Genomic DNA, 14,909 nt, shown 5'->3' with positions numbered 1-14,909 from the left:
CCATGTAGAACTCATGGAATTCATCATCTTCACCACCAATTTTCATCCTGCACTCACATATACTTGGACCATCTCTGACACCTCCCTCCCCTTTCATGATCTCACAGTCTCCATCACAGGAAATAGGCTATTGATAGGCGTCTATTACAAACCTACTGACTCCCACAACTATCTTGACTACACTTCTTCCCACCCTGCTTCCTGCAAAAACTCTATTCCCTACTCCCAATTCCCCCGTCTACACTGCATCTGCGCCCAAGATAAGGTGTTCCATACTAGAACATCCAAGATGTCCGCAATCTTTAGGGAATTTGGGTTCCCCTCTCCCATCATAGATGAGGCCCTCACTTATGTCTTCTCGGTACCCCGCAGCTCTGCCCTTGCTACCTCTCTCCCTCCCCTAGTCACAACAGAGAAAGAGCACCCCTAGTCCTTACCTTCACCCCATCAGCCATCGCATACAACAAATTATCCTCTGAAATTTCTGCCACCGCCAACGGGATCCCACCACGAGCCACATTTTCTCATCTCCACCCCTTTCCGCTTTCCGCGGAGACCGTTCCCTCTGCAACTCCCTGGTTAACTCAGCCCTTCCCACCCAAACCACCCCGTCCCCAGGTACCTTCCCCTGCAACCGCAGGAGACGCAACACCCGTCGCTATTCCTCCTCCCTCGACTCAGTCCAGGGACCCCGACAGTCCTGTCAGGTTAGGCAGAGGTTCACTTGCACCTCCTCCACCCTCATCTACTGTATCCGTTGTTCAAGATGTGGACTCTTATACATCGACGAGACCAAACGCAGACTGGGCGAGCGTTTCATGGCCTGCCGAAACCAACCTGATCTCCCGGTTGCTGGACACTTTAATTCTCCTTCCCATTCCTACACAGACCCTTCTGTCCTCGGTCTCCTGCATTTTCTGAGTGAGGCTAAACGCAAATTAGAGGAACAGCATCTCATATATCGCTTGGGCTCCTTGCAGGTATGAATATTGATTTCTCGCACTTCAGGTAGCCCCGGCATTCAATAGACAATAGGTGCAGGAATAGGCCATTCGGCCCTTCGAGCCAGCACCGCCATTCAATGTGATTATGGCTGATCATCCCCAATCAGTACCCCGTTCCTGCCTTCTCCCCATATCCCCTGATTCCGCTATTTTTAAGAGCCCTATCTACCTCTCTCTTGAAAGCATCCAGAGAACCTGCCTCCACCGCCCTCTGAGGCAGAGAATTCCACAGACACTCCCATTCTCTCTATCCCTCCCCCACCAAATCACACTAGCTTCTCATTTTCAACTTACAAACAGCTTACAATGGCCTATTTTTTTTATCAATGTTAATTTTTTGTATATCTTTCATTCATTGTTCTTTATCTCTCCACATCACCATCTATATCTCTCGTCTCCCTTATCCCTAACCAGTCTGAAGAAAGGTTTCGACCTGAAACGTCACCCATTCCTACTCTCCAGAGATGCTGCCTGGCCCGTAGGGTTAATGGCCTGTCCCACTTGGCTGTCTTTCGCGCGCCATGTACGTGACCTGCTAGCGTGTGGGTAGAGTGTGGGTAACGCGTGGGTAGCATGTGGGTAGCGCGGGATGGGCGCATGGAGTGGTGTGGAGGAGTGTGGAGTGGCGTGGAGGAGTGTGGACTTCGTCCTGCACAAAATCTTCGCGCGCCACCGACCTGTCGCGTAACTGACGGCCAGAGTGGGACAGGTCCAAGACCCTGGCGCGACGCAACGTCTCACTTCCAACAGCAGCAGAAGCAGGCAAACGATCGCTGAACTCCGCCTGGGGCTCACGGCCGTTGTGGATCTGGATCCGCCCCCAGAGCGGGGCCAAGACAATTGAAGATAGACACAAAATGCAGGAGTAACTCAGCGGGACTGGCAGCATCTCTGGAGAGAAGCAATGGGTGACGTTTCGGGTCAAGACCCTTCTATCAGACTGAAGAAGGGTCTCGGCTCGACACATCATCCATTCCTTCTCTCCAGAGATGCTGCCGGTCCCGCTGAGTTACTCCTGCATTTTGTGTACATCTTCAAATGACGTCACGCGCTCCAGACGGCTGTGCGGGCGCATGATGATGCGCGTGACTCTCGCGGGACCGTCATGCGACCGTCATTACCAGCCTGTCGGGTAAGTGATGGCTCAAGTGGGACAGGCCCTTTACTCCAGATTTTTGAGTCTACAACAGGATTGAGATCAGTTGCAGATATCACTGGAGAAATGGCAGGTGGAGTTTAATCTGGCAAGTGTGAGGTTTGCATGTTAGGAAGTTAATTTCAAGGGGAAAGCATACAGTTAATGGCAGGATATTGAACAGTATTGATGTACAGAGGGATCTTGCGGTCCAAGTCCATAGCTTCCTGAAAACAGCAATGCAGATAGAGTGGTAAATAAGATATATGATATGCTTGGAGACACAAGGAACTTCAGATGCTGGAATCTTCAGCAAAATACCAAGTGCTGGAGAAACACAACAGGTTAGGCAGCATCTGTGGTGGGAAATGAGGAGACAACATTTTGGGTCGGGACCTTTCTTCAGATTTCAGACGGTAAGAATATGGTTTTCTTGCCTTCATCAGTTAGGGCATTGAGTATAAGAGTCAGGAAATAATGTTGAGCTTTAGCAGAAGAGGACAAAGGGCTTAATTAGGAAAGGGAAAATAGATTATGAAAGAAAACTGGCAGGGAAAATAAAAACTGACGGCAAAAGTTTTTATAGATATGTGAAGATAAAAAGATTAGTTAAAACAAATGTAGGTCCCTTGCAGTCAGAAACAGGTGAATTGATCATGGGGAACAAGGACAAGGCAGACCAATTGAATAACTACTTTGGTTCTGTCTTCACTAAGGAAGACTTAAATAATCTGCCGGAAATAGCAGGGGACTGGGGGTCAAATGAGATGGAGAAACTGAGTGAAATCCAGGTTAGCCGGGAAGTGGTGTTAGGTAAATTGAATGGATTAAAGGCCGATAAATCCACAGGGCCAGATAGGCTGCATCCCAGAGTACTTAAGGAAGTAGCCCCGGAAATAGTGGATGCATTAGTGATAATTTTTCAAAACTCTTTAGATTCTGGAGTAGCTCCTGAGGATTGGAGGGTAGCTAATGTAACCCCACTTTTTAAAAAGGGAGGGAGAGAGAAAACAGGGAATTACAGACCAGTTAGTCTAACATCGGTAGTGGGAAAACTGCTAGAGTCAGTAATTAAAGATGGGATTGCAGCACATTTGGAAAGTGGTGAAATCATTGGACAAAGTCAGCATGGATTTATGAAATGTAAATCATGTCTGATGAATCTTATAGAATTTTTCGAGGATGTAACTAGTAGAGTGGATAAGGGAGAACCAGTGGATATGTTATATCTGGACTTTCAGAAGGATTTCGACAAGGTCCCACAAGATTAAGGGGGGATCTTATAGAAACTTACAAAATTCTTAAGTGGTTGGACAGGCTAGATGCAGGAAGATTGTTCCCGATGTTGGGGAAGTCCAGAACAAGGGGTCACAGTTTAAGGTAAAGGGGAAATCTTTTAGGACTGAGATGAGAAACACATTTTTTACACAGAGAGTGGTGAATCTCTGGAATTCTCTGCCACAGAATGTAGTTGAGGCCAGTTCATTGGCTATATTTAATAGGGAGTTAGATGTAGCCCTTGTGGCTAAAGGGATCAGGGGGCATGGAGAGAAGGCAGATACAGGATACTGAGTTGGATGTTCAGCCATGATCATATTGAATGGCGGTGCAGGCTTGAAGGGCCGGATGGCCTACTCCTGCACCTATTTTCGATGTTTCTATGTTTATAAAACTTTTGTTTAGGCCAGATTTGGTGTATTAAGTGCAGTTCTGATCTCTCCATTATATATGCTAGGCCCAGGACAGGACATCCGAGATAGTAACTGGCAGGATGTGGAGGCTATGGAGACCATGCAGAAGAGGTTAACCACAATGCCACCTGAATTGGAGCGGTGTTATGGCTACATTTGGACAAAGTTGGATTGTTTTCTCTGGAGCATAAGAGGTTGATGAGCAACAGGCAAGGGCAGGCATAGCTTTAAGGTGACGGGGGTAAAATGTAATAGAGAGTGCCAGGCTTGGTTCTCACAGAGGGTTCTGGCTGCCTGGAACACATTCTTGCCACATTCTTGGAAAGATATTCTTGCCATAGAGGGAGTACAAAGAAGGTTCACCAGACTGATTCCTGGGATGTCAGGACTTTCAAATGAAGAAAGACTGGATAGATTTGGCTTGTACTCGCTAGAATTTAGAAGATTGAGGGGGGATCTTATAGAAACTTACAAAATTCTTAAGTGGTTGGACAGGCTAGATGCAGGAAGATTGTTCCCGATGTTGGGAAAGTCCAGAACAAGGGGTCACAGTTTAAGGATAAGGGGGAAGTCTTTTAGGACCGAGATGATGAAAACATTTTTCACACAGAGAGTGGTGAATCTCTGGAATTCTCTGCCACAGAAGGTAGTTGAGGCCAGTTCATTGGCTATATTTAAGTGGGAGTTAGATGTGGCCCTTGTGGCTAAAGGGGTCAGGGGGTATGGAGAGAAGGCAAAGGCCTGATGATCCCTCATATTGAATGGCAGTGTGTCGGCCGAATAGCCTACTCCTGCACCTATTTTTATGTTTCTAACACAAAACTGATACAAATGAGACATTAGATGGGCAGGATTTTCAGGGTATGAGATCATGGGAAGGTTTTTTTAATTTCTGTTCCTAACAGAATTGTAGGATTTGTCCCTCTGCTGTGTGGGGGGGGGGGGGGGGGGGGGGGGGGGGTGTTATGGCTAAATTTGAGGCAGAAAAGCTGGAGTTCTGACAATTAAATTATTTTTGTTGACGTAATGTTAGCGAATTCCTTTCCATCATTAATGGAACATCTGCATGTTCCGAGTTCTGTAAAGGCGCTAATCGTTCCAACCCACACGTTTTTTTTTATCGTCAATTCCTTGGACCTACAATTATTTACGATGGTTCCCTCCCTGCAGCTGAACGTCTTTTACCCGCAAGATGCGTGAATAGTTTACCGATGGCAACAAAACGAGTTGACCTTGTTTCCTTGCTCTAAACGCTGGGTTACGTCTCTGCAGTGTGATATTAAATACATAAATCACTGGCATAGCGGGATTCAAGATCTCATTTTTTAAACAAATTGTTTAACTACAACATTATAAATATATGGAAGACAACTCTGCATTGACGGGTCACAAACTATTGAGTCGTGGGTCTAGAATGCCTTTACTAGGATTTTGTTTTTTTTAATTCAAGGAAGCACAAAATGTGCAAATAACATCATTTTGGGATCGTTATACACGTGAAGACCTTTGCAACGTTAACTGGCTAAGTCACAAATTATGCCTGCGCTTTGCAAAAACATTAAATCCGTGTCTGCTTTATTTATCATTAGATAGTTCAGGTCAGCTCGTGTGCTTAAACTCAATTGCAAATACAGGACCGCCGAGTGAATGAGATTGGTATGTTTTCAATGAAAATAGCAAGTTCCATATCAATGTAGTCCACCCTTCGTCTTGTTTTGCTCATCTTATCTCCGAGGTTCAATCTGGTTTAAGGGATGAGGGGCAAAGGTGAATGGCTAAGGTCTGATATTTTGTCACCTGGCGGGAGACACGAGTTTATCAGATTTAACTGTTTGGGGGGCAATCAATTAGAGAGCTATCTGCGGCGTGAAATGTCAGCAGCCTCTGACCCGACCTGCACCCAGTCCAATCTCCCCTCATCTCCAGTGAGGAGATGGGAACGCGGTCACGCTTCACGTCCTTAGTCGTTTGCAAAGTTTTATTTGCCATTGTTTGCAATTAAAAGGGGGGTTGTGTCTAAACTCCACGCCTTTGCTGGCTGGCTGGCGTGAAAGTATTGCATTAAATTGCTTTTGATTTATCCAGGCTTAAGGCTGTTATGCTACTAAGAAAAGACAGAAACAAATGATTGACCTAACTCGTTCACCGACTCTCCTGAAATTGTTTTGGTGAGTTTTTGTTTCCTTTCCGTGGTCGCCTCTCCATCATATGATAAACTAACGAAGCTTTCTGCTTGGTGGGTCGAGTCTGCTGTTGCAGGGCACGGCAGTGGTTTGGCCGGCGCTCGGGGCGAGTCCATCCTGCAGGATCAGTGAGTCTGGAGACAAAGACCTTAACCACAGAGGGTCAACAGGGAATCTGCTTCGTTCTGTATCTCTGCTATATCGGATTCGCAGAGCTGGGTGACCTGTGAAACATCCACTCTCCAGCGGGGCTCTTTCATATTGTCAAGATAGTTATCAACACCAGCTTAAAGGCGTGTGCGGCAAATGATTTGTCTTCCAACCCTCGCTGTTTGCTTTGCCCACCTCCACTTATTTTCCACCCTACGAGTGAAGTGCAGGAATTCCGCCTAATTGAGCGTGTTGTCATTACGCCTCCGACAGGTATCGTTCTACTGAACCTGGTTTTAGCTCTGATTTTGCTTTGAATTGGGACTATGTCTCTGCGACTGCGTGATTTCCCACATCTCATCGCAGGGCGACCACAACCTCACTTTATGCCCAAGTAATATTTAGATGCCTCGAATGGAAAAAAAACGGTTTGAAACGATACGACTCCACGCTGCCTTCTGTTATCTGAAAATGACTTGCCCAGATATAAACACGTTTCTTAAAATGCTAGTATTACAAATCGCTGATCTCATTCTATGTTATGTTAGCTGTGCGTGTGTATACGTGTATGTAGACTAGGTCGAAACTCAAGCTAGTTATCCAAGCCTTTTACCCATGACACATTTGCTTTACATTTTTATTCGTATACTTTTTATTCGTGTAAAACACGTGTATAACATTCATGTTATAGACGTTTTGCCAAATTAATTTCCACGGGCCACCAAGAAAAAGGTGGGACACAATGGTGTATGTTCATGTTCATATAACACCCGTCTGGAAGAATCATTTGTATAATTATTTTGATTTTAACATTTCCTGAACCAATTTGTTGAATACATTTAGAAACAAGGAACTACAGATGCTGGTTTACAACAAAAAAAAACCCCACACAAAGTGAGTGCTGAAGTAACTCAGTGGGTGAGAAATGCCGCCTTAAACCGCTGTGCTGCTTGCTCCAGCGTCTTCTTAAGTTGAATACATTTTACGGGTGTGTTCGGAAATGTGTAGGCGAGCGAATCCGATCAAAATAAGTGCTCTGAGTCGCGATGTGCAAACTTTAGGATTTATCCCACCAGCATTTATTGGAATGAACAAATGTGTATTGGCTTTTCCGGCACTTCACAGTTCATTGTGAGGAATCTATTTTGACTGCCAGTCCTAAAACACACACACCAACAGTATAAACTAACCCTTCCGATCAGAATACACTGTGGCTTCGGACTTTGTGCGAAACTTGTCGATTTTAACGTGGTACTCTTTCTGTACAGCAAATCAGAGAGCCTATTCTGATATACGAGATGGAACCTTGAAAATGGCTTAATTTGTAAAATATACCATTCAATTAAAATTGTCAATTATCATTGTTTATATTACGTGAAATATATTTTGCGTTATGCGAAATTGAGTGCACATTTATTTTTTGCAAATGTATAGGTTCGATCCAAATTCTGATCGCGCTCAGGCCTTTTATCCATGAGTGGGGGATACACCAATAATAGTCTCCATCGATTTATTCAGGTACAGATGTTGAGGACGTTATAAAGATGGATATAAATAAACAAAACTTTAACCAGTGGAAATTCTACCTAATATTTGCCGCACAAAACAATCAAGAATGTTGAACAGTGTGGATGTTGTCCACTCCCCTGAAAACATGATGAGTAATGATATAGAATGATTTCTTTTCACTGTGCTGTTCACCTTGGGGTTTGCCATTCCGTCCTTGCTCTGCAATATCAAGATTAAACGCAACTTTTTATTGATATCTCCTGGCGTCAAAACACGTTATAAATTCGTCCAAGGGCTTTGTGAGAGGGCTTCGTTTTGATGCAAAATCCAGAGATAAGGCAAAATTGTATTGGCAAAAATAGTTTCGTCCTGTACTATTTATGGAACATCCTTTGATTAAAATATGTTTTTTTTTTGTAGATGAACAACAACTGAATTTGTGTTAAATAGCTTCTTTTTTTTAAATGAAGGCTATGCAATAATGTGGAAAAGAGTGCACCTTTTACTGATAAATCGAAACGACACATCCATTCATTTGGGGGGAAATATTGTGTCTGCAATGTAGTGCGATCTAAACTATCACGGTGAAGCAACAACATTTGCTCAAGATTTATTTTGCGTTTTAATATTCTGCCGTTATAACTAACCCTATCCTGCTTAGGATACAATTTCGATAGTTGGTGTTTTATCACATATTAAAATCAAAATTGAATGGCTTGCTGTATATGGTCCTAACGTGTGTACAACGATGATGCACTATATTGATCGAACAGCCCAGTTTAAAGTGTGTACATTCAGAAAGAGTTTCGAGTTCATGTTCCGGTTTTTGTTTAAACGTGTTGGTAGCATCAAGGTTTGCCAGGTGAGCGCTGAGAAATGAAATCACCTTCAATTTTGAGAACCCTGTGTAAAGCTGGGCGATCTGGAATCAGGCATAATTGCATCAGAGAGCATCTTTTTTCCTCTGCACCAGAGCACGTTTTCCATCTCTGCAAGTCTCAAACATGAATGTAAAGGTGGCATCAATTTTGTGCTGGAAACCCTGGATGGGTTTCCTTACGGAACCCAGCATCCAGCTGGGCTGAAGTGTAAGGTGGGATTCAACTGGAAGGTAGCATCTTTTTTTCTTCAGGAATGAAGATTTGTGCTGGAAACCCTGGATGGGTTTCCTTACGGGACCCAGCATCCAGCTGGGCTGAAAAGTGATTTGGTCTCCCTGGATTCAACGCAGGAATGGAAGGCTGTCAAGCCATTCCGTTTCTGTCCAACTTCCATCAGCATATATGTTTCTTATTCGTCTCAGAGATGCTGTTGTAGAACCTACCATATTCCAAGTTGAACAGAACATAAAATAAACTAATTTGACCATTAGTCGCACCCGATGTCAGGACTACTCGGTTTCACCTGAATTATACACCTATAGCGCTTACTTCCTAAGCTTTTCATGCTGAAATTTCATTTTTTAGTGCATATTATGGTATTTTTTTAAAGTACCCCCCTAGGAATATTTTCCGAATAAAACATACAAACTTTCTGAAAATTTACCATGAAGAATGAGTCGGTCTTTTGCCCTTTAAAACACATCTCCCTACTTTTAATGTCCAAACACACGGAACATTACAAATGATGAACATCTTTAGTTTTATTTATGTATAGCTGCTCAGACACGTGTATATACAAAACAGATGTATAGAGTATCCACATGGCAGAATACCATAGGTTTGTTTCTTTCACTTACAAGCATGTCAAAAAAGCACTCTTCAATAAGTGCAAAGAATCTGCATTTCAAGCGCTTCTTGAGCAGGGCAATACAGGCACAGGACGACAATGGCTGGACTCTAATATCCAGACGCACAAACAATGAGTGACTCTGACGGAGTGTCAAGAGTAAGCATCTAAAACAGATTTAGCAGACTCCATGAGTAACCTTCAGCATGCCAGCATTTATTAAACTGTACAGACAATGGCAGCAACGCGATTGTAAGAAGATTCGTCTCGCATCAGAACAGTTTGGGGGCTAATGCATGGGAAAAACTCGGAGTTGCCAAATAGAACAGATTTACCCATTCACCGCTCAATGAAGGCTTGGATGAAAGCAGGGAACAGCTGATCTACGTGGAGTGAATAAAAGGGGAGTGGATTAATTTCTATGCTTCCAAATTTATCGAACCATTTCCATTCCACATTGCAAGGTAGGTCAGTAAAGTGTGACTGATTGGTGACAGGTACAGGGTGCACCCCTACTCCTGTCCCTGGGAGGAGCCGATTCCACACAAAGAGGGAGAAAGCAGGAGACACGATTTACAAAACTATACCGGGCAAACTTTCTTTTTCTTACTGGATTCCATGTGTATACCAGGCGGACGCAGGCAAGATCTTTCCGTAAAATATTCACTTCATTTCCGGGGCAGGGAGAACAAAAACAATCAAGTACACCAATCAAGCGACTTTCTTCACACCTCCTAAACATTTAGGACCAATACGTTGAATGTCAAGTCACAGTTTTTTGCTTCCCTCCTGTTCATCGAGTTAAGCAATGTGCAGGCTGCACCTCCTGCGCTTCCAGCCGTGTGTAGCGTTTACACAATCCATGTAGCCACTATCAGTACTGTTTGTTGAAACACATCTTCAAATCCAACATAGATCTGTTTGCTTAAACTGCTCAATCAAATCCAGAAATTCTATTGTATTCAATTATAAAAGGTGTAAGAATTGGAATTAATACTTTATCAAACACTATTTACAACATAGGTTGCTAATAATACAGAATTTAAACAATGTATTTTTTCCTTTTGCCCTCCAATAAAAGGTACAAATCAATGTACTAAGCTAACACTAATGTTATAGACTATTACAGGATACACAGTATCCACTGAACAGACTGATCCTTTTTTCCCTGCTTTAAAAAAGGCAACTAAAAACAAACAAGCAAAAAGTTGTAGGTCTCAAATGTCTTCCATAACAACAGGGGTGTCCAGTTTGTGTTTGATCCTCCAAGTATGTAATAGTAATTGTTTCATATTGAATTTATTCATTATCAAAGCATGTTGGCAACGTCCTGTCTAAACAGCCAGAAATTAATTGGTCAAATAATAAACTGAAGTTTACAGCTGTCAGAAAAATATACAATTGTTCCATCACTATTACAGAGTGGATCGCAATCCAGTTTTACAGGAAATAAAAAATGCAGTATTTTACATTCTCAGTTCATTACCTTTTCACTTGTTGAATATGGTGTTAAAATAAATTCCAAACCGTTATGTTATTCACAATGTCTATCCTTATTCACATGAAAACTATCCTTGTTACAAATGAAACCAGCATTTCTAATCTACCTTTATATTTGTGTTTCTCACATGGTTCAGCGTTATGCTAGAAGCCTTTGCAAATTGCACCACTCTTCAGTTCTGTGGTGATTCCCAATTTTTTCAAAGGCTATTTAAAGTACACTCATCTCCTACAAAAATGCAAAGCCCTGCCAAGAGCTCATGAAACAAGAAATGTGCGGAAAATACAAAATATTACAGACCATATTAGCTACTGCACAAGCACAGGAACCCTCTCTTCAGACACATGTTAAATTATAAGTCCCAAGAGGGATGGGGTTATATCTATTTGTAATATCTCCCCTAAAGTTCTGACATGGTGACTCGATGCCTTGCGTGATCATCTTACGGTACTGAGTGATAAGGTATAAATATTGCATGGAGGACTAAATCCCTCTTGGACTTCTGCTCAATATTCTTATTCTTCAGTCACTGCATCTGCCACTACTGTTTCTCATCTGCACTTGGATGACAAGAGCCAAACCACCTCAGGGTACTTTGAAAGAAGAAATGCACAGGAAAATAAGATTCATTAGTCTCAAAATATAATTTGGCATTTTTGCAGGGGTTTTATCAGTTTGGACGCATCATCCCTCTTAATTACTCTCTACTCTCCGGACAGAAAATAAATCTTATGCCTGGATTAACTGAATGTCCCCCTCTTCAAAAGTGCAGTTACAGAATTCGTGATGTTTCCTGATCCAGCCATGCTGTGTCAGAGGTTCCTTGTATTTTTGAGCACTACAATGTTGAACGCATCAAGAAAAGTAATAGTACAGTTGCCAAAAGTAGCGGGGATATCCTGGCTGTTTGAGCATCATTGTCACCTCGCGATGGCTCCGCTTCATGGATGGTATCATCTATTTAGACAGAACAAAGAGAGAAAGCAATGCGGTTACTGCAAACGCCATATGAAAGAGTAATCCTCAGTACTTAGTCACATATACAGGTCAGCTCAGCTCCTTGGCCAAACACGTTTAATTGTAACACTGGCAATTCACCTTCTAACAATCTACAATGCATTTCAAATTTGTCTTTATTTTTTTTTTTAACTTTCATGGAGTTTATGGAAAACCAATGCAAATCAAATGCAGTGGCTGAGAGGAGGCAATATAAAGCCTCAATTACTAATATTTAAATGCACAAGCCAGACATTTAATACCAAGGAGCCAACTAATTTCTGTATAGTTTGCTCAACAAATTAAAAAAAAAAAATTCACGCACCACATCCACTCTTGGCCTTCTCATCAAATTACTTAGCATTATTTTAAAATGAGTCAATGCATACGCTACTGGTAAAATTTAATCGCATACCTACAATGGAAGAGTTTAGATTAAACTCATTCCAAAACTCTGAGGCAATTGAAACGAGTCAAATCCAATCTTTCTGGTTTTGTTTGTAAAAGAGATCTACAAACTGCATGAGAAAACCAACAGAGTATCTCACTGAGTCGCTGCTAATACGATCACAATGACCTTTTTTTTTTATAACCAGGCAGAAACTGGCAACAGCTGAATGGCACAGTGAGTGTATTTCTTCATCCAAACTTGGTTTGTAAATGAGGAACTAATAGTAATATTCTCCATTTGTTGCTTGGAAGACAAAAAACTATTACTGACTGTACATTCTTTTAAAATATGTTTTGATTGCCGTCTCGGGAAGTGAAGCCACTACTGTAGGGTGTGATCTGTTTTCTGTTTAGCCATGGGTTTGAAAAGATAACGGCTTCAGGAGGAAGAGCGACTGTTCCTGTATTTGCCAGTACAGAAATATCAACTGGAAAAACCAAAGTTACATGAATTTTCCTTCCTGGGCAAATTAAATCCTTGTCTAAATTGGCAGCCTGCGTAATTTTTTTAAATGGCATTATACACTTTTAAAAAAAAACAACCCAACTACACTGCATTTTGGAACAATTCTATTAATCTTAAACATTGCCTATCTGGTGGAAGGCAGTCCCAAAAGGTAAGAGATCTAAAAGATGATTTTCTCTGGATAACAGTTCCTACATATTTGCAAAATATTAAGCATTTTGCATTGAATGATTTTGATTAAATTTTGAGACTGAGCTATTGGGAACCTTTTTCACAATAGTAGTTTGAATGTTAATCAGCGATAATCCACTGTATTACCGCACCAAGGATGGTCGGTTTTGGCTGGCTGACTGACCGAAGGAATAATCTGAAATTCAGATTTCACGTAGAAATCTCAGAATTTGTGAATCCAGTTGTCATTTTATACATTTTGTATGTATTTTCTATCACAGGGATTACATTTCTAATCTAATCCTTTCAGCGTGTAACATGATGGCAATGTTTGTTTTGACTAAAATCTTCAAGAACAGCACCTGATAAATGGTCTTTTGCTAATTATCCAATATTTTCCAATCCTGCCTTCACCAAAATCCACTGGGTTTTTTTTCCTCTGATCATATTCAACCCTTCAATGCCTTAATTCCCTAGTATTTGTTATCAGTTTCCAACTTCCCCACCGTATCATACAATTACTTTGTTCCCTACTTTCTTCACTATACTGTCAAATATAGATCCTACGCTTATGCCCTCCTCATTTTCTTTAACTTTCAAAACCGTTCTGTCTCACTACTTTACTCTCTGCTATTAATACCATATTGAAAGCCTATATCTTTGTCCATGTCTTTAATCTCACCTCTACATTCCTTGACATTCGGTACAATTTTCTGTTCTCAGTCCAGACATTTCAGGTCTGAGATGTTTGGCTACTCGATAATATATGCATAAGATTTTTAAGAAGGAACTGCAGATGCTGGAAGATCGAAGATAGACAAAAATGCTGGAGAAACTCAGCGGGTGAGGCAGCATCTATGGAGCGAAGGAAATAGGTAACGTTTCGGGTCGAAACCCTTCTTCAGACTGATGTGAGGGGGGGGAAGAAGAAAGGAAGAGGTGGAGCCAGTGGGCTGAGGGAGAGCTGAGAAGGGGAGGAGAAAGCAGGGACTACCTGAAATTAGAGAAGTCAATGTTCATACCGCTGGGGTGTAAACTGCCCAAGCGGAATATGGGGCGCTGCTCCTCCAATTTACGATGGTCCTCACTCTGGCCATGGAGGAGGCCCAGGACAGAAAGGTCGGATTCGGAATGGGAGGGGGAGTTGAAGTGCTGAGCCACCGGGAGATCAGGTTGGTTATTGCGGACCGAGCGGAGGTGTTCGGCGAAGCGATCACCAAGCCTACGCTTGGTCTCACCGACGTAGATCAGCTGACATCTAGAGCAGCGGATGCTGTAGATGAGATTGGAGAAGGTGCAGGTGAACCTCTGCCACACCTAGAAAGACTACTTGGGTCCTTGAATAGAGTCAATGGGGGAGGTAAAGCGACAAGTGTAGCATTTCCTGCGGTTGCAAGGGAAAGTGCCCGGAGAGGGGGTGGTTTGGGTGGAAGGGACAAATTGACCAGGGAGTTACGGAGGGATAGGTCTCTGCGGAAAGCAGACAGGGGAGGAGATGGGAAGATGTGGCAAGTGGTGGGATCACGTTGGAGGTGGCAAAAATGTCGGAGGATTATTTGTTGTATGTGACGGCTGGCAGGGTGGAAGGTGAGGACAAGGGGGACTCTGCCTTTGTTACGAGTGGGGGGATAATATATGCAAGTAGCTGTGTGTTAATAACATTGTCAACCAATCTCCATTCAGATAAGGATGGTCTGTGATGACAGAGCTTGAAAGGTCACCTCAACATTGGGCTAATATCCTTTCATTGGAACTAAAGATAAGTTTGAATCCTGAGCTAATGCACATTCCAAGCACAAAGTTCCTCTTTCCTCATTCAGCAGTGAAATCACTTAACACTGCAATCTATTTACATGTTTACATTAAAACGGACTTTGTTCACCTTGATGGGAACTTTGGGGAAATACTCTGCATTTGGTGACCCG

General features: G+C 42.5%; 1 protein-coding gene across 4 annotated transcripts in view; it reads right to left on the bottom strand.

Moving 5' to 3' along the window:
- Window positions 1-9,296: 9,296 nt before the first annotated feature.
- efna5b (ephrin-A5b) overlaps window positions 9,297-14,909 on the bottom strand; it is a 213,748-nt gene continuing 208,135 nt past the window's right edge. For all 4 annotated transcript variants that reach the window (XM_055633236.1, XM_055633237.1, XM_055633238.1 and 1 more), the window contains one exon: window positions 9,297-11,858. In XM_055633236.1, coding sequence (XP_055489211.1) covers window positions 11,740-11,858 — 119 coding nt within the window. In that variant the 3' untranslated portion in view covers window positions 9,297-11,739. The remainder of the gene's footprint in view (window positions 11,859-14,909) is intronic.

The sequence above is a fragment of the Leucoraja erinacea genome, chromosome 3 (assembly GCF_028641065.1).
Source record: "Leucoraja erinacea ecotype New England chromosome 3, Leri_hhj_1, whole genome shotgun sequence".
NCBI classification, from domain to species: domain Eukaryota; kingdom Metazoa; phylum Chordata; class Chondrichthyes; order Rajiformes; family Rajidae; genus Leucoraja; species Leucoraja erinaceus.
This window is presented reverse-complemented; position numbering and strand designations above follow the sequence as displayed.